The sequence below is a fragment of the Castor canadensis genome, chromosome 13 (assembly GCF_047511655.1).
Source record: "Castor canadensis chromosome 13, mCasCan1.hap1v2, whole genome shotgun sequence".
In the NCBI taxonomy this organism is placed as follows: Eukaryota; Metazoa; Chordata; class Mammalia; order Rodentia; family Castoridae; genus Castor; species Castor canadensis.
Window position 1 is genome coordinate 11,437,747 of NC_133398.1, and position 18,657 is coordinate 11,456,403.

General features: G+C 37.7%; 1 protein-coding gene across 7 annotated transcripts in view; it reads left to right on the forward strand.

Moving 5' to 3' along the window:
• Dennd1a (DENN domain containing 1A) overlaps positions 1-18,657 on the forward strand; it is a 463,821-nt gene that overhangs the window by 135,615 nt on the left and 309,549 nt on the right. For all 7 annotated transcript variants that reach the window (XM_074051037.1, XM_074051041.1, XM_074051038.1 and 4 more), the window contains exons 4-5: positions 71-120; positions 10,884-11,003. In XM_074051037.1, the coding sequence (XP_073907138.1) occupies positions 71-120; positions 10,884-11,003 (170 nt within the window). The remainder of the gene's footprint in view (positions 1-70; positions 121-10,883; positions 11,004-18,657) is intronic.

Sequence of the window (18,657 nt, forward strand, 5' to 3'; positions counted from 1 at the left end):
ATGTGCTGTGGTTAATGTTAGATTTATTGGTCCCATTAGATGTATAAATTATCTCTCTTTCTCTCCACAGGAAGTTCTACAGACTTTGACCAAGTTTTGTTTCCCCTTCTATGTGGACAGGTAGTGTCAGATTTTCAAACTTTATTAGAGAAAAAAAAGTGGCAATAAACCTGCTATAGAAAATAAAAACCATACCATTCTTAACATTCTGTCTGTTTGACCATGATTTAAAACACCTATGTTCCAAAGAGAGTTGCAGTATTTTCTTTTCCTGGAGATTTTATTGACACTGTCAAAAAGTTTAAAGCTTAGAGCTTTGTACTGGTTAGTTTTTGAGATGTATTTTATACGTTTTTAGAGGTTATCAGACTTAAACCATGATTAAGAATGGTTGGTATTTAATCCAATGCTATTTATTTTTATTTAAATATTAATATATTTGGCTTAAATAATATTACATGACTCCATGTCCTTATGAATATTGTATAGACTTTATTTTTTTCCCAAATTTCAACTTATGACTTAAATCAGCATAGGTCTATTTTGTTTAAAGGTATTTCACCTATTAAAAGTCATGTTGCTAAATAGTGTTCCACATTTTGTTTAGTTTGCTAAGAATGGTAGTATCTCTGGGGAAATCAGCATTTTTCTATAGACTTCTGTACTAAAATGTACACAACCATGTAAACATTTCCTTACTATTTTTGTTATATGAAATTGTTTCTTGGAAAAGTTCAAATATAAGAATTACAAGGTAGTTAAAATAGTCTGAAGTTTGTTTTTGTTGTTTGCTTTGGTTTTTAAGAAACAAGCCATCATTTAATGTTAACAATTTTAGAAGCACTTTTTTTCACTTTATGAAACTGTAAATTATTAATTATTTTGTTAAGATGATAGCACAATGGTCTTTATCTTACTTTTAAGAAATGTTTACTGTGGTTTTTATTATTGTTGAAGTATTATTTTTGTAATCATTTGTTCACTTGATTGTTTCATTTCAATTTTAATGAACAATTGAACTATGAGACTGTATATACATTCTTTAAAAAATTCCCTTTTAGTGACAGAGGGGTTGTAGAAAATAACCATTGTAAAGAATAAATTTTATAACATGTTCCAATTAGGCTATGAAATGTGCCCAACTTCAGGAAGGTTATATCATGTATTTTAGTGTCCACCAACAAGTTAGGGTCTGAAGAATTTCATGGTTTAACGTGTGTGTGGGTAGCATGTTGCTTGAATCTCTTCTGCCCTTTGTAATGCCAGTGTCCTGGCTTATTTGGCATAAACCTAAAAATGTTGTGGGATGAGAACTGGTAGCCATAGGAGTTAAAAGAGTTCTAAAAAGAAACTCTGGGATGTTGCCAGCCACTTATAATCATTACTCTCCTTTCTACTGTGTTATTTTTCAGCCAATCAACCATTGTTGTATTTACTGACTCAGATCTTTTTAAACCCTGGTACTAGGGTTCTTTTAGCAGCAGGTTGGTGCTCAAAACAGTAGCCTTAATTTTAAGAGGGTCAGTCTTTGTAATGAGAGTCCTCTCGTTTCTTCTTTATCCTATTCCTTCTAAAAATAGCAAGGGTGTTGTTTAGTGATGTTTAATGCAAACTTCACATATATATATGTATGAATTAGCAATGCATGAAATCTTCCCCAGTCACTTACAAAACATATTACAAATTATGGCAAGGTTATATTTATACAAAGTAATAAGGCTGAAATTAAAATGTAGTTAGATATTTAATGAAATGTGTAAGAATACATTTTTACATGACTTCTGGTTAGAGGATCAATCTATTTTGGATATGTGTTCCTTAATTAACTTGTAAAATAATATTAGAAGAAATGCGCAATGAGATTAAATCTCTGCTCTGCCCTAACATAAGTGCATGCGCATACACACTTTTCTCTCATTTGCAGTACACATACCCCTCTGCTTACCTGCCTGTCTGGATGATTACTTTTTGAAATGGAAGGAAAGCCAAGTCCTTTCAGTGATAATTCTAAGATCTTTTTGTCACCAGTAATATTGGATGCCTTTCATTTTTGTTGGGAAAATGTTTTTCTTCTAAAACACGTTTTTCCAAATTACCCTTCCCTAATCATGTTCCTCATATATATTTTTTTTTACTTAGAGGCAGAAATGTCCCTTTAGGTATATATTTTACTCTTCACTGTGTAAAATAGTTCTTCCTTACACTGTGTTGTATGCCCTGTGGGTGTTGGTAACTTCTGTTGATACCAAAACCAAACATACAAAAGGAAAGAAAGAAAAACCCCACATTACTTTGACACTGTATTTTATCTCTTTTGTTTTTCCATTTCTAACTTTGGCATTCTTTAATGCAGAAGAGATAATAATAATGACATTTGTTTACAAGAAATACAAAGGTTTTAATGTCATGATTTTTTTTTGTATTAGTTTGCAGTTAGCACTGTCAAATGGATATGCCAGATTCTGAGGCCCACAAAGCTCTCAGGTGTGTTTATGATATTGTTTGACTTAGAAAATAGAGCAGCTTGGGAGATGAGCAATGCTCCAGGTGATTGCATTCAAAACAGAGCACTTCCTAATCTTTTCAGTATCTCTGCTTTTCTACCCTAAGGAACCCTAACTTTCTGACATTTCTAGTCTGTATCAAGACTGGAATTTAAAATCACCTGTTAACATTGACATCTTGCCATTTCTTGTGTTGTTTTAGGATTTTCTTTCTGAACCTAGGACTTATGAAAAATAATAATGTTAGTAGATCTTCAGAAGAAAGTACTTTCTTGTGTATTATCTCATTTTTATCATTCTATTATAAGAAATAAGAACAAGTACCATATCTTCATTTGAAACAACCTATGCTTCAGGGAAATTGTGACTTGCCCGAAGTCCTTTTAGGCTCCTAGCCCATCCTAGATTTCCATCTCCCAAATTAATACATTTTTCAGCAGACCACCTTGTGGCGAAGAGCAGTCACCAAAAATAGGAGGAGGTAAAGAAGGTAATTAGCATTTGAGTTCCTAACTGATTCTAGTCAAAGTGCTGGATAACTCATTTATTCTTCCTAGCAGCTTTAGGTGGTAGGTGGTGTAGTATTTTTTTTTTTTTCCAGAAAAGCAAAAGAAGGTTCAGAATGTGTAGCATTATGTTGGGTGATGTATAAAATAAGGAAATGGTCTCAGACTTGGAGTCCTGCCCTCTGTGTGTTTCCAACCTAATCCAAAAAGTGTTTTAAAGGCATCTTAAATACTTTTTGGAATGATGGGGAGGTTAGATAAGACTGAAATGGTCAGAGAAAACTTTTTATAGTGGGTAAGACTTTATTGAGTCTGCCAGGCCAGTGAGAAGTGAGTACGTGGAAGGGGAGCCTAACACCCCATATGCATTGCAGAGCAAAGCAGAGGAGAAACCCTGAGTGAGCCTGGAGATGTTCAGCCACAGCAGATGGAGCCTGCTGGGAAGAGAGTAATGTGTACAATGAGAGCTTGGGTTCACTGGAGGCCTTGAAAATGTATGGGAGCAGGGCTGTAGGATTTTAAAGCTGAGATTCTTCTAGTTCAAACATCCCATTTTACAGACAGGAAGCCAAGATACACATAGGGAAAATGGCTCATTTATCACAACTGTAATTACAGAGCTGGGAAAGGGATAGATATATACTCTTGTTCCGAGTCCAGAGTTATTGCTATCCTCCTCTGTCCTTGAATCTTTTGGTGGAGAGGAGTAGTGACATATCAGTACTGAGTTCTCTGTATTGCTTTCAAAATCTTTTCACTATTATTGATGAAAACAGTCTCTCAAAATAAATAAGAGTCATATCCCATTCCATATTGTGGTTGCTACTTGCTTATATTTGATAACTGACAATCAGCTTTAGTTGGTCAAAGCCGTCAAGATATACTGGATGATGGAAAAATACTTTCTTTTCCTGTTTGTGCTTACCCTGTTTCAGAACTCAGAGAGCCAGGTACCATTCAATTGCCCTATAAACTATACTTGTAACCACAAGTGACAGGAGTATGAAATGAAATGACATCATCTTTTCAGGAGCAGGGATATCACTTAATCGTTTAGGATGTAACTAGACAAATGTAATTCAAATGCTAGTTACTATTTTTTAAATGTCTCTTACTGTGCTACATTCTTTTCTTGCACTGAGCTTCCCATTTGCACTGTTACCATTATCAGTGTTCCACATGTGAGGAACAGAGACTCAGATAGATTCAATAACATGCCCAAGGTCCCACTCCTAGTATGTGGTAGAAATGCTTTTGGAACTCTCATGTGTTTAACCTCTAATTCCACTATTCTTCTAATGCTTTACTATTCTGCCTCCTTTAGATCCATCAGAGCATAAGGCAATCAAACTTTTAAATTTATTTCAGAGGCTATATATATATTATAGAAAATTTAAATAACTAAAGAAAATTAATCACATGTGGGCACAATATTATTTCTGCATTACTGCATGTCTTCCTAGACTTCTCCTTATTTCTACCCCAATACCTCACCCTGGTGTACTTTTCAAACTGGAATCTAGTTGGCTCACTTTAGTGCCTTAGTTTAGCTTAAACTATGTATTTAGCTGTGTCTCATGATTATTTTTGCAGCATTAGATAGTGATAGAACAGTTGGGCCTTAGTGGACAGAGTGTTGGGGATGGCATTTGGGAGCTTATATAAATTTCAATTTGGGTACTGCTACTTATTTGCTGTGTGCTGTAATGCAGATAGATTCTTCCCTAAGGGCCTTCATTTCTTCATGCATAAAATGAGGGAGTTGGATGAATTCTGTACTTTGCCTTGGTTTGGGAACTTTTTAATTCTATAGTTACTTGTTTACTTTGTCAGGCTCATGTAGATAAGGCAGTGGACAGATCTCTGTTCTTAGAATTATCTGGTGGGTTTCTTGAGCCAGATAAGTGTTGCCTTATACCTAGCTGTGTGTGATCTACTGTTGGTCCCCAGCCATTTTGGGTGAGTGTCTTTCTCAACACTTGGATTATTGAGCAGGGAAAGTGAGAAACCTGAGGTTTAGGCAGATGAAAGCTGTGTTTATAGAAGGAAGCATTGGGGCTCATGGAATTACAGGTTGAGAGAAGTGGTGGTTTGATGGTTGTGTACTCTTGTAATCCCAGCTACCTGGGGGACAGAGGTAGGGGGATTGTGGTTTGAGGCCAGCCCGGGCATAGTTAATGTGAGACTCTATCTGAAAAACAAACTAAAAGCAAAAGGAATGGGGTATAGGTGGGGGATTTGCTGAAGTGCAAGGTCTTAAGTTCAATCCCCAGTACCAAAAAAAAAAATAAGGTGGTAGTTTGAATAAATTTGATTTCTGCCCACATACAATGAAGGAGAGGATAGTTTGTCAGTACATAGTGCAATAGAAAATTGTTAGTAAACTATAATAAATAGTGATGAGAAAATGTTCCAATTTCACTTCTTGAATTTTATAACAATAATGGTCATTTTGTTGTGTACCTACTATATGCTAGTTACTTTGAATACATTATTTCTAGTCCTTAAAATCATTTTGCCAAGTGACTATTACTTTTATTTTCACAGACAAGATCAGACAGTATGCTCACTTAGCTAATGAATAGCATACCTGGGATTAAAGTCTAGACCTTAATGTTTCTTATTCTCCTGCTTTATTAATCTCTGCCTCTGTTGAATCATCCCCAGCAGTTTAAAGACCAGTTCTGATGTTCTTCCATCCTAAAAACAATACCCACCTTTGACTCTTCATTCCCCTTCAATCACTGTCTGATCCTCTCTTTTTTCAAAGACTAGCCACACACTTCAATTTATTCCTTAGTCCTCTTCAGTTTGTTTCTGGCTTCTGTCATTCAACTAGAGCTATTTCTGTCGAGGTCATCTGAAAATTCCACATTGTTCAATGCAATAGACATTTTTTCTCTTTTCATCGCAATGCATCAGTATAGTTGAATTCTCCCTCCTGTTTGTCCTGCCTGGTGGCTCTTTAATGGTCTCTTCTCTACTCATCCTTTCAACTGTCATGTCTATGAATGAGCTCTTTCCCTAAACTGATCTCATCTTTATCATGGTGTTAAATACCATCTGTGTGTAGATGACTTCCAAATTTATAGCTTCAGTCCAAACGTTCAACTGTGTACTTGACATTTCTATTTTGATGTTTTTCAGCCTTCTCAGACTTAACATGTAATGGAACTCTAGGATCCCCTCCCCCCACAACTTGTTAGTTTTTCCTCTATCAAATGACTTTTTTTTTTTTTCCCTCCATAGTTCTCCATCTGTTGACAAACCTGTCACTCATACCTGCTGGCTCTAACTTGAACCACTCAAACTACTCACTCTTCTCCATCTCTACTCTTCCTGCATGAGTAAAGCCAATATCCAACCTTACCTGGTGTACTGCAGGTAGCCTCTTGATTATTTTCTCTGCTCCTACTTCTGCATTCTTGCAAATTGTTCTTCGTATAAATCAGATCAGATTTATCAACTACAAACCAGACAGTGCTTTACATATTGAGTAAAACCACTCAATGGTTCTTCATTACCATTAGCATTTCCCCTCCCCGCCGTCCTATTTCTTTACCATGATGAGTGAGGTGTTCTGTGTAATCTGGTGCGTGCTTTATGTAGCAGCTTCACATGATGTGGCTATTTGTCTCCTGTACCTATTATTCTTAACATTCCTTCAGTATGCCTGCTGCCTTCCAGCCCCTAGAATCTTTGTCCAGCTATTTTCTGTGACTGAAACACCCAGTCCCTTGTTCCTTGAGTAGCTGGAATATTCACCATCCTTTAGGTGAATATTGTTGTCATCCCTGAGAAACTATCTCTAACCACATCATCTAGTTGGGCCTATCCTCCTCTGCCATTTTCTTATATCTTTGGTGCATCTTTGGTTTCATAATACTGTCACAGCTGTACGATTTTTGCTTATTATTCCTCTCCAAACAGATAGTAAGCTCTACATGGGCAGGGTCCCGTGTTTATATTGTTAAGTGTTATATATCCACCACTTGTTATAATACTCCTGTAGTTAGAGTTCAGTTTGCAAAATGATTGAGCTCAAAGTGAGGTTGACATGTAGAATCTTATTTCTTACTGAAAGACTGGACTCAAACTGTCTATCCACATACTTTGTGCCATCCATACACTGAATCTGTAAACAACTTCAAGATTAAACAATATGCTGCTGGGGGAGCCTTGAATGGCTACAGACATTTCAAAGGCAGCATGAAGGTTAGAGTCTTGGGTTGAATAGTCATTGCTCTTCTCCCATGTTTTCCATTTTTACCTAAGCACAGAAAGACCATCTAATGGTGATGTTGGCCCTAGTCTGCTGAGTTTATTTCTGGAGATACTCAAATTTGGCTTCCGTAGCTTAGTGCGAGGTATAGTCAATTTACTAAGAAAGCTGTCTGCATTCTTCATGTACTTTGGTTCCTAAAACTCAAGTGAAACTTCTCAGGGAGAAGTTTAGTGCGTTGTTTAGTGTAGCATGGAAGAATGGGAAGACCATTGAACCAGAATTTGGCTTGGATTTTTGTCCTAGTCCTAACTACTTGGGAAAACAAAACAAAACACTAAGCCTCAGTTTTCCCATCTGTATAATGAGACAATTGGTTGAGATAGTTTCTAAGGTTCCTCTTAATTTAATTATTGTGAAATCTCTGATTCTTGTAGAAATTATGGATTCTGGTATTGGAAGGAAACACAGAATCAGACCCTTTTCCTAGTCTTTTTGTCTTTTTTTTTTTTTTTAAATGGAAGATAGTGGACACTCCCATGGATTACCTCAGCAGGTGGAGAAAGAGAGTGATAAATTCCTTGGACATTCAGCACCCTTCAAGTTAACCATTGCTTGATTACCCTGGATAGACTTAGTTATTTGAAAATTGGCCAAGGAAAAATATTTTAGAATTGGCTGGCTTTGTGATTCTGCTAATGTTGGTGACTTGTGCTTCACTTTACTAAGGATTAAAGAAGTAAGTACTCAATTGACGATAAGTGTCTCCTTCTAAACTGTGCCACCCTAAAAAGAACTTTTTTTTAAAATGCAAACTTGGATTATTTCTTCTTCCAGAGGATTACCTCTAGGGTCTGTGTGAATGCATGATTGCAATGTGAATCTTACTTTTCAGTGAGATGGCAACAGCTTGCCTTCCTTTTATTAAATATTCCCACCTAGGACTGACCAACATACTAAATGCTTATTCTACTGATTCCCAAAACATCCTTTAGGTTGTGTGGTAGCTTCTCATTATTATTCTTGGTGAAGAAATTGAGGTCCTTACTGTGCTTAAGTAACTCTCTAAATTAAAGCCCCATTAGCACTGATTTGAGTGTACCGTGTCGCCAATACATTTCTCAGCATTTTTAATGGTAGTGTAAAGATAGTAGGAAATTAATGACAGCCAATTCACAAGTCAAGTCATGTTTGTCATATATCATTCTCTTAGAATCTGGGGTGTTTTCTTTTCATCCAGCCCTAAAAGTACCCTTCTTTGCTAAGATACTTCTTAGAGTATTCATTTTAACACATTCTAGATGTGAAATAAATGTGAGTTAAAATAATGAACAGTCATATTTGGTATGATCACATGGTTGTATTTCACAAAAGCATGCCCTTATTTGTAACTTTTCTCATCTAGACCTGTTGCTTTAAATAGTTTAGTAAAAAACAAGTTTCCCCCTCCCCCACTGAGGCCCATTTTCCTCCCCAATCACTTTAATTATGTGAGCTAGAATCCTATTTCTCACACATCTTCAGTTCTCAACCTTGTTAAAATTAATCATATAATCCCTCTTTAAAACATAGTATTAAATCACCATAGTAACACAGTATCCAAGCTTTATAGATAAAACATAACAACCATAAGAAGGCAGCGTTTGGTGTCCCCTTGACAGCTCTATAACTTTTATGGAAATGTGTTCCTTCTCCTGGCTGTGTAAGGTAGAGGGATAACATTACTTACACCTGCTTTATTACCACGTTACTTTTAAATTGCCACCTTGTTTTTGTTCACCTCCCTAGTTAAATAAGGAGAGTGGAACACTTTCTTTTCTTTCTGAGTTATTTTCCTGTCCTCCTTAACCACTCTCAAAGGGTGGAATTGTTTCCTTAAATATAGCTAGGCAGGGCCCTTGATCTTTGTACTGAGATACCTTGAAAATTACATTAATTTTAATTGTCTTATGTGGCTTATAATAGGGAGTTTTAGAAAGAAAATCTGCCCTCTATTTGAAAACTAAATTCATATCATACCAAAAGACTCAGTAAGAATTCTGTCTTTGAAAGAGGCCTGTAAGCCATGAGTTTTCATTTCCTCTGACAATTTATAAACTAAATTATAGGTACTACCATACATTGGAGTCGTTTATCAATTTGAGTATCCTTTGTAAAATATAGTATGATATTGTATAATATGAGTTGATGAATGCCTTTGAATAATTTATTGTCAAATTCTAAAATATTATGTTAGTGTAAATTTATGCATTAGGATTTAGAGTAGTTAAATTTTTAAAAAGGAATCTGATGCAAGATTACTGATAAACTGATTTTAAATAGTGCATTTTTAAATGCTTTGGGACTTTTTTTTTTTTTTCTCTCTTTTTGGTGGGACTGGGGTTTTGCATTTAGGATTTTGCATTTGTAAAGCAGGCACTCTACTACTTGAGCCATACCTACAATCCATTTTGCTCTGGTTGTTTTGGAGATGAGGTCTAGTGACTATTTGTCCTGGCTGGCCTCAAACTGCCATCCTCCAGATCTCAGTACTCCAAGTAGCTTGAGCCACTTTGTAACTTTTAAAAAAGAATTTCCAGATTCATCTTGTTAGTAATATGCTTTTTAATTATTTAATATTTTCTATCATATGTTGCTTTTATGTGTAGTTTGCTTATTTTTGTATTTTCCAGAAATTTTTAACTTTTTTAAATGTCTTTGCTTAAAACATTGTTTCCATTTCTTAACACCTTGTAATGCTTAACATTTTGCAACTTCTGTCCTCTAAAGTATGAAATATGTTCCTCATAAATTCAGAAATTATAAAAGATACAGGAATTAAGCAAAGCAGCAAGTAACTTTGCCCTGTTTACTTTCCACTTGGAGTGCCAGCTCCTCCTCTTTGTAGCTCTCTGATGTTGATTCAGTTCCTGACCTATTCTGACCTTTAGTGTCCTTTTCTGTAAAATGGAAACATCACTGCAATTCCAGGGTTGTTGTGAACTAAATGAGATGATATATGTCAAGTGTCTAACTGTTTGGCAAAGCAGACATTTGAATTCTGCTACTGCAGTCACTAGTAGTTTCTGAACTGAAGGATTCACCAGGTGGACATTGGTCACAGCAAGTTGGTGGAGTGACCACTGAAGTCAGAGCAAGGCTGAAAAACCCAGTTTTCTGCCACTCATTCAGCCAAGACTTTAGACAGTGCCTGTTCTAACTCTTTCTTGATTTATAAATGAAGTGGATAGAATGTTCCTTTCAGGATTGATGGCTGATTAACCCAGCTACCTCAGGGATTGAACTTAATTAGGGGCCTGTATGGATGCACTGATGTGACTTCTGGTGGTAACCAGAACAGGCTGCTTGCTAGCTGTCTGTCCTCCTTTTCTTTTCTTTTCTCTTTATTTCTTCTCATTCCCTTTCCTTTCTCCTTTGTTTTTCCTTTTCTCTTTCCGTTCCCTTCCCCTCCCTTTCCTTCTTTTCCTTTTTGTTTTGCTTTCTTTTTCACAGTATTCTCCCTTGAAATGTGTAAATTTTAAACTCATTTTTTTAATAAAGAGTTCCACTGAGAAAGGAAATGTTACAGGTTCAACGACTTATGGTGATTAGATATTTTATCAAGAAAGTTAGTGTATATTCATTTCTCCCTTTATTCTATCTTTGCTGCAGCCTCACAGTTAGTCAAGTTGGCCAGAACTTCACTTTTGTGCTCACTGACATTGACAGCAAACAGAGATTCGGGTTCTGCCGCTTATCTTCAGGAGCCAAGAGCTGCTTCTGTATCTTAAGGTAAGGGAGAAAGGCTTTGACTATTTGCTGGTTCTATGAAACAATGTCAGCTTTTACGTTGTTCATCTCTAATTAAGTTTTCCAGCTGTTCTTTTTATTTTCCTATCTGCTTCCCGTAAGTCACTGCACTTGGGGAGAAGGACTTCACAGTGTTGTTCTTGCACTTGAAGTTCTGCAGATAATTGTATTTATTTATTTGTATTACATGCCTTGGGTAGGAAGGTCCCATTGCTCCTGAGTAGTATGTGGAAGCTGGAAAATCAGCACAACTCCAGTTTTTCCTACTGTTATCTGGAGCTGTCAGAAATTAGCCTGTTAGGCTTTCCTGTGGACATTTTGTGTATGTAAGATTATTAATAAAGTATGTGTCTGTAGCTCAGGACATCTTGCAGACACTGATTGTGTCCTCCTTGAAGTAACACCATTACCCCTTTGGGTTGGTCAGTGAATGAATAAGTTCTTTCCAACTCTGAAGAGGTTTGGAAAAAGTGCAGACTCCTGTGAGAAGGCTTCTTCAGGTCTTCGAAAACCCCCTTCACACACCAGAGCCATACTTGCTTAATGCTCTGTTTCCTCCTGCCAGAGGGGTAAAGTGTGTTCTGAGGTGGGAGGATGTGTGGAAATCAGATTTTGGAGCTGCTGGCTCTGTGGGCTCCTGCTGAGCGCCTCCTGAGGGGGAGGTAAAGGCATCCCACACACTCTCCTCTGCATCTGCCTCAGTTAAGTAGGTGTCAGGGGGACCTGCCGCCTGCCTCTTTCTGCTTCTGCAGAGCAGCCAGGGCAGGGCAGCAAGGAGGCGCCTGTGACAAAACCCGGGCCCCAGGCTTGGGCTTGGGCCTGGGCCTGGGAATAAAAGGCCAGGCCCTTTGTGGATTCCAGAAAGGGTTAGTTCTCTGCTGTACTAGTCTCTGCACTTTCTTCATCATCTCACCAAGAAAAGATCCTTCCCCCCCAGTTCCTCCAAACCACTGCCACACACAGGACAAGAAGGGCTGAATTTTTAAGTTCCATTGTTCCCTGTCAATCTAAATGGCATCATTTGTGTTTCTCTGCACAAATCTCAGCATCATCATTGCACCATCACCATTCTAAATCAGTGAGGTCAACTCTTCTGTACTAAGCATAGCATTTGTAGTCTGGGCCCTGGAGGCCAACTGTGCAGATCCCTCAGGAAGGGGTAGAACTGGCTACCTGCTCTTCTCAAGCGGTGTGTGTATGTGTTGGGGGTGGGGAGGTGCCACAGTAGTCCCAGTCCATACTCTACCTGCCTAGAGGACTAGACTTGAATGTCAGTAGTTAAATACTTTCTGATTTTATTGTAATTGTCTTTTGTTTTTCTTTTTAAAGAAAAATTTCTCTTCCATTTTTGGCATTTGAATTTCAGCCTTGGCCAGAATGCTGCCTGTTTATATTATTAATTATGAAGGAGGCTTAACTCAACTGAAGATTTGTAGAAAGCTTGACTCCTCATATTATTCTAGATTATGTTTCTTTTTAAACTGGAGGCATTTGTATGTGTGTAAGTGCTGTAAATTGGCACTGTCATATTAACTCAGCAAATTTCTGCAAGTGGAAAATTATTTAAAGATTTAATTTAAGAGGCTGAAGATGTAGCTTAGTAGTAGAGCATATGCTTAGCATGCACAGGGCCCTAGGTTTGATCCTCAATACCATGAATGAATGAATGAATGAATTCAAAATTGCCCTCTTCTGATTCTGATGTTTGATTTTGTGTGCCCATTTGGGTCATGGATTTTGTGTTTGTGGGCAGCCAGTTGAGCAGCTTTCATACTATTGTCGTCATTTACAATGAAAAATAGCAGTAGTTGTTATATTTTCTGTTTGTTATACTAGCTTAGGCCTATAGAGGAAAATTTGGTGGGTTAATCCTTTCGTTTGTTTGTCAGCCCTTAATTGACAAACATTTTGGGAACAGCAGACTCTATGGCTTTGTGAGCACAAAGCCCTGAGTTGAATGCTTACTATTAGCTAGTTCCTGCCCTTGAGGACTTTCTAGACTAGCTAGGGAGCTGGATCATTGGACACAGTGTGCTATATGATACCTAGGATGATGCCAAGGAACTTGCATTTTGTGGATATTTAACATGAGAGGAAAAATTCTCTTTGTCTTACCCAGCTTACATACATATAAAAAGGGCACACATGTATACATGGCACTGTCCCTTAGTTTGGTTAGAAAATATTGCTAGGTTGAGAGTAGGATACAAATGGAGTGGCGAGGTCTTCCTAGATATTGAGGGCACAGTTTGGGGCTGGTTATGTTATCAACATTATCCTCTTTTATTGGTTAGTCTCTAGGCTTTCTTCAGATCCTTTCCTTTTGGTAAACCTATGGCTTGAATCCAATCATTTTTCACTGGGTGCCCAGTGCAGCAACTCAAATCTGTACATAAATCACCTGTACGTTTGCTTTCTACTCTTCTCATGAGGGATGTCACTTCCAGTAATGGCATCTGTGTAGCCATTGCATCTGCTGTTCCCAAATTTAGCGTCTTAGGATTACTTCTTGTCTGTCTGCTCTCCTGAGTTTATAGACTCACTATACCTTCTCTGCCTTCATATATCTACCTATCCTCCCAGGCACTCTTCCCTAGACAGAGGTCATTATTCCTTCCTCTGAACACACTTAGTGCATGCTTTGCATACCTCAATTATACATTTATACACCTTGATCTTTGTCTTTTTTTTTTTTTTTTGTGGGACTGGAGTTTAAACTCAGGGCTTTGTGCTTACAAAGTAGACACTGTAATGCTTGAGCCACACCTCCAGTCCATTTTGCTTTGGTTATTTTGGAGATGGAAGTCTCACAGACTATTTGCTCAGGCTGGCCTGTCCTCAGCCTTCCACATAGCTAGGATTACAGGCATGAGTCACTGGTGCCCAGCTTCCTTTGTCTTTCTCCTGTTGGGTAGTCAGCTGCCTTCATCAATTACACATCTTCAGCATGTAGAGCAGTGCTTGGCCAGGATACTGTGTGCCTGGTATTCAGAGAAAGGGAGATGCACTGGGAATGCAAGGACAGGGTACTGATGGCTCTGAGTGACAGGATGGGTCTTCCGGGACATTAGTACAAAGAGGAAAAATGAAATCATTATTGGTAGAAGCATGGTTCATATTACTAAGCTCATTTCATACAGTTACAACTGTAAGAAGTGTACCTTTGAATCTCCTAGAGGAGGTTCAGTGTTGAGTGACAGGCTTTATGTCCCCAAAGGACTAGACCATCTAATATTACAAAATTTAAACTTAATTTGATAATGAAAGATTCTTGGACATCCTTTATACAATATAACTTAACTAGGTTTATTTTTATTTTCTGCCATTCCTCACTAGAATGTAAACTTCATGATGGCTGAGGATTTTTTTTTTTTCCCTTCCCTTTGAGACAGGGTCTTGCTATGTAGCCCATGCTAGTCTTGAACGCTGGATCCTCCTGTATCTGGCTCCTGAGTATTGGGATTATAGGCTTGCATCACCACACTGGGCTGAAGGCTAAGGATTTTTATCTTTTTTCCCCAGCAAATGCATTTTATCAAAGAATATCAGGCACATCATAGGTAGTTAGTAATACTTGACTTGTGAAAGGAATAAGTCCCTGGGAAATAAGCTTGTGTTCACTTAAAATAAAAAACTTTTAAGTAAGTGTTGAATTCTTGTCATAACTAACCTTGAAAGAAATATAGTTGTAGTAGAGTGTAATAAATAAGTCTTATTAACACAAATGCCACTGTAAAACCAAATGTGTTATTTCCTGCCACCATTGACTCATTCCTATCATCCAGGGATTTTATTTCTCCTGAAGATTTACCATAACATTAGTTAACAAGTTCCTGGATGATAGTTAATATAAATTTAAGATACCAGCTAGGAGAACAATAGTTAGTCATTCTTCATGATAAGTTCAGGAAAGCAGAATATTTTAACATTTTTAGATTATGCCATTTGAGTCTGATATGTTATACACTTTGATCTCAGAAATCTTTCAGTGTTATAAAACAAAATGACCTAGAACTGAAATTTTTTTCATGGCTTCCAATTTGCCCAGAGGGCTCATCATTCATCATGTCCAAAAATGTAATGACATATGTTATTTCTAGTCAACTTTTGATGTGGGGTTAATAGAGAAGCTTAAAGAGTTGAGTCATAGAGTTGTTGTTTGGGGATTATAAGAGATATGTAAATAATCATTGAATTTCTATAGTCTTTCTAAAAGAACTTTACAAACAGTTACGTTCTACAATTTTCTCTGTTATCTACATGGATCTTATTTAAGTTTTTGAGAAAACTTGAGAAGCTATCAAATAAAACTGTTCAGATCCTGTTAACATTTTGGGAAAAAATTACCTTTTTTTTATCATGATGGTATCTAAAATCTTTTTAGTTTAACTTTTAAAATTTTATTCAATTAAAAAGTATATGAGCCAGGCACCAGTGGCTCATGCCTGTAATCCTAGCTACTCAAGAGGCAGAGATCAGGAGGATCGCAGTTCAAAGCTAGCCTAGGCAAATAATTTGCGAGACCCTATTTCAAAAATACCCAACACGAAAAGGGCTGGCAGAGTGGCTGAAGGTGAAGGCCCTGAGTTCAAGCCCCAGTACTGCCCAAAAAAAAAAAAAAGTATATGAGTAACTAGTGTATATACCTAAGATAGCAATATATAACACTTGGTCTTTGGGCTTTCTGTATCTCATGTTCCCTTAAAATACACACAGAAGATCTTTCTCAACTCCCCATTTGAAAACCTTTTTAGACACCATGTACATCCTAGATTTCGATAAGCTGAACTTAACATTGTAAAATAAAAATAGTAAGTACTTTTTGTCATTTACCAAATTTAGAAGTGAATATGCCTCTAGGTACACTGTTCCTAGGCTACCTCTAATTTTGATATCCTCCTCCTATTTCACTTCTGCTACCCTTATTGTTTTAGGAGCCAGTCAATCTGTGGGAAGGGATTATGTAAACGAATAATTAAAATATCACGTAGTAAGTAGTGTGTGTGTGTGTGTAAGGTTCTTTGGGATCACAGATTAGACAGTGCTCATCTCTAAACTGGAGAATCAGGGAAAGTGTTTCTGATAGGTTCCCGTTAATCTAGGTTTAACAGAAAGAGTGATCACTTGCCTGGAGGTGAGTGGGAGAAAAACTGTATGCAATGAGAAGAGATGTGCAAAGGCCCTGAGAAATGAGAGACACTAGGAGTGCTAACAAGAAGGCAGAAAGCAAGTGGTCAGCTTATGAAAATGCTGGTGGGGCATGTTTAAGATTTTATATTTATCCGTAGACAGTGGATTGGCATCAGATGGTTTGGGCAGGCATTAGAAGTATTAATGTTTGTAGACCAAAATGAAACATGCTTGGTTTTTCTAATTATTGTTGGAAGGGATGCCACACATCAGTTTGGGACTCGCATCCTGATTTACACTGAACTCTTTTTTTTTTTTTTTTTTGTCATGTGACACATGTAATTTAGGGGAAGCATAGCACTTGTTAAATACAGTAAAGTAGGTTGCAGATAAATTCTTATTTTCTACTATTGTTATACTTTCTATCATATGCCATAAGTTGTATCCATAAACCCAACTAAGTAGAAATGAACCACTCTAGGCTATTAAAATGTACAATTTAGACTGAACTTTTAAGGTCTCAACTTCATTTAAAAAAACAAAACCAAAAAACCCCAATGTTTCCAGGCTTCTGTTGGAAAGAGATTGTCCTTCATTCTGTGCCAGTTGGTATATGGACATGTTTACATTGGAATAGTATTCATTGAGAATCTTCTCCCTTCTGGAGCTCTTTCTGACCTAATGACAGAAATGATCATTGCATCCTTTTTCATCTGTATTGGACTCATTTTTTACTGCAAATACAGAAAAGCTCAGATTTTACGAGGAGAAAAAGAAGCTAGAAGTAATAGAGCTTGGGTTTAAGGACTTTGGCTCCCTTCTCTAGCCACTTTTTTAAACCATACATATAGTTCAGGAGAAAAATCAAAGGACTGTTTTCTCCAGCAGGTGCAGTGGCAGAAACCCTTTTGGATTGTGTGTGAGCTGCTTTAGTTTAAAATAAGTGTTTGGGGGATGGGTGGGAGTTGGGAAGGAAGGCTGTAGGGACAGCTCCCAGATTTTTACCTTGAAAGCAGGTGCTGCTGAAACATTCCAGAAACAGATGGAATCTCCTATTCTTGTTTTAAGCTATTTATGGTTGTCTCGCCCGAGGGTACCCTGCTATACAAAAATGCACAGCCTGATGTTTGAGGGCAGTTTGGGCATCAAAGCTGGGGGTCCTTGGGGAGAAATCAGCCTTTCTTCACAGTGTCTTAAAGGCCACTCTGGAGACCTGGATCTTTCAGTCTGTTTAACAGAGGACTTTCTTCTGCCTTTCCAGATTTTCTTTCTCTCTGCAGCTGTTTGATTTCTTTTTAATTCTTTTCCTTAAAAGTAAAATAGGTATTATGTTGCTCTTGTTTTCTGGATGGTCAGTTAGAAGTAGGCTCTGTTGCTGTGGCAGATTTATATTTTCACCCATTGTGGGTCCTGGGACATGGTTTCTGTCAGAAAACAAGCCCTTGGTATGGCCTGTGATGGTGCTGGTCTTCTAGGCCAGGGTCCTTTCTGAGCCCCTCAGGATTTTGAAATATTGCATAGTGGGATTGCTCATAAGATCATCACTTTGTGGGGGGTTATAACTTTTTCTTCTTGATTTAAAAAATGAAGTGGTTGAGGAATGATGTAGGTTTTATTGCCATACAGATGCCTCCATGCTTAGAAATGTAATCCTCTAGGGTGCCATAACTCAACAATAGTAACAAGCTGTATAGTTTAAGGAAAATCGCCTTTGAAGAGAAGAAAGAGAAATAAATAAAACTGGCCCTGCTCTCCCAGTGGCTTGCTGTCAAGGTGGGTTTGAGGCTGGGAGCCCAGACAGTCGGATGGAGGAGTGTGTCTTGTGCAGTAGCAGCAGCCTGCTGGCACCTGTGACCAGCCCAGCCTCAGATCATCTGTCATGTCATCTCCTTTTCTTCTCATGGGCCTTTTCAGAGGAAACCATCCTCTGTAGCAACCTGAGTCTGGAGTGGTGGGGTGGTAGAAACTCTTAAGACACTGGCAAGCAGAAATTTTTCATTTTCAAAACTGGATGGGTTACAGACAAATGAGAGACATGTTATTTCCTTACTTAATTTTGCTCATGAAAGCTAGTATAGGGCAGCAAGTGATACTATCCTCAGAACTCCAGGAGGGCTTTTTTGTTTTGGTTGTTCTTCCAATATCTAACTTATCTTGATACTTCTAGTGACTGCTGCTGATGGCTAATTAATGTTATTATGCCATTTTGGAAATGGGTAGACTAAGTTTAGACAACTCACTACAGAGTATGGGAAGGGGTAGGAAGGATTAGCACATTATCAGTGTTGATTTACTATATGGGTGGTTTATGGAATTTATATAGCAACCTTATGAAATGCCCTCCATTGTAGAGAAACCAGAGTTGAGGCTGAGAGAGATACAGTGACTTGTCTAAGATCTCATGAGGAGAAAGTGAAGGAATCTGATTTGGAATCCAAGGTTGAACCCAAAGCTTCTACTTTCAACTGCATATTTTATCTTCCGCCACAATGAGTTTCATAAAGTT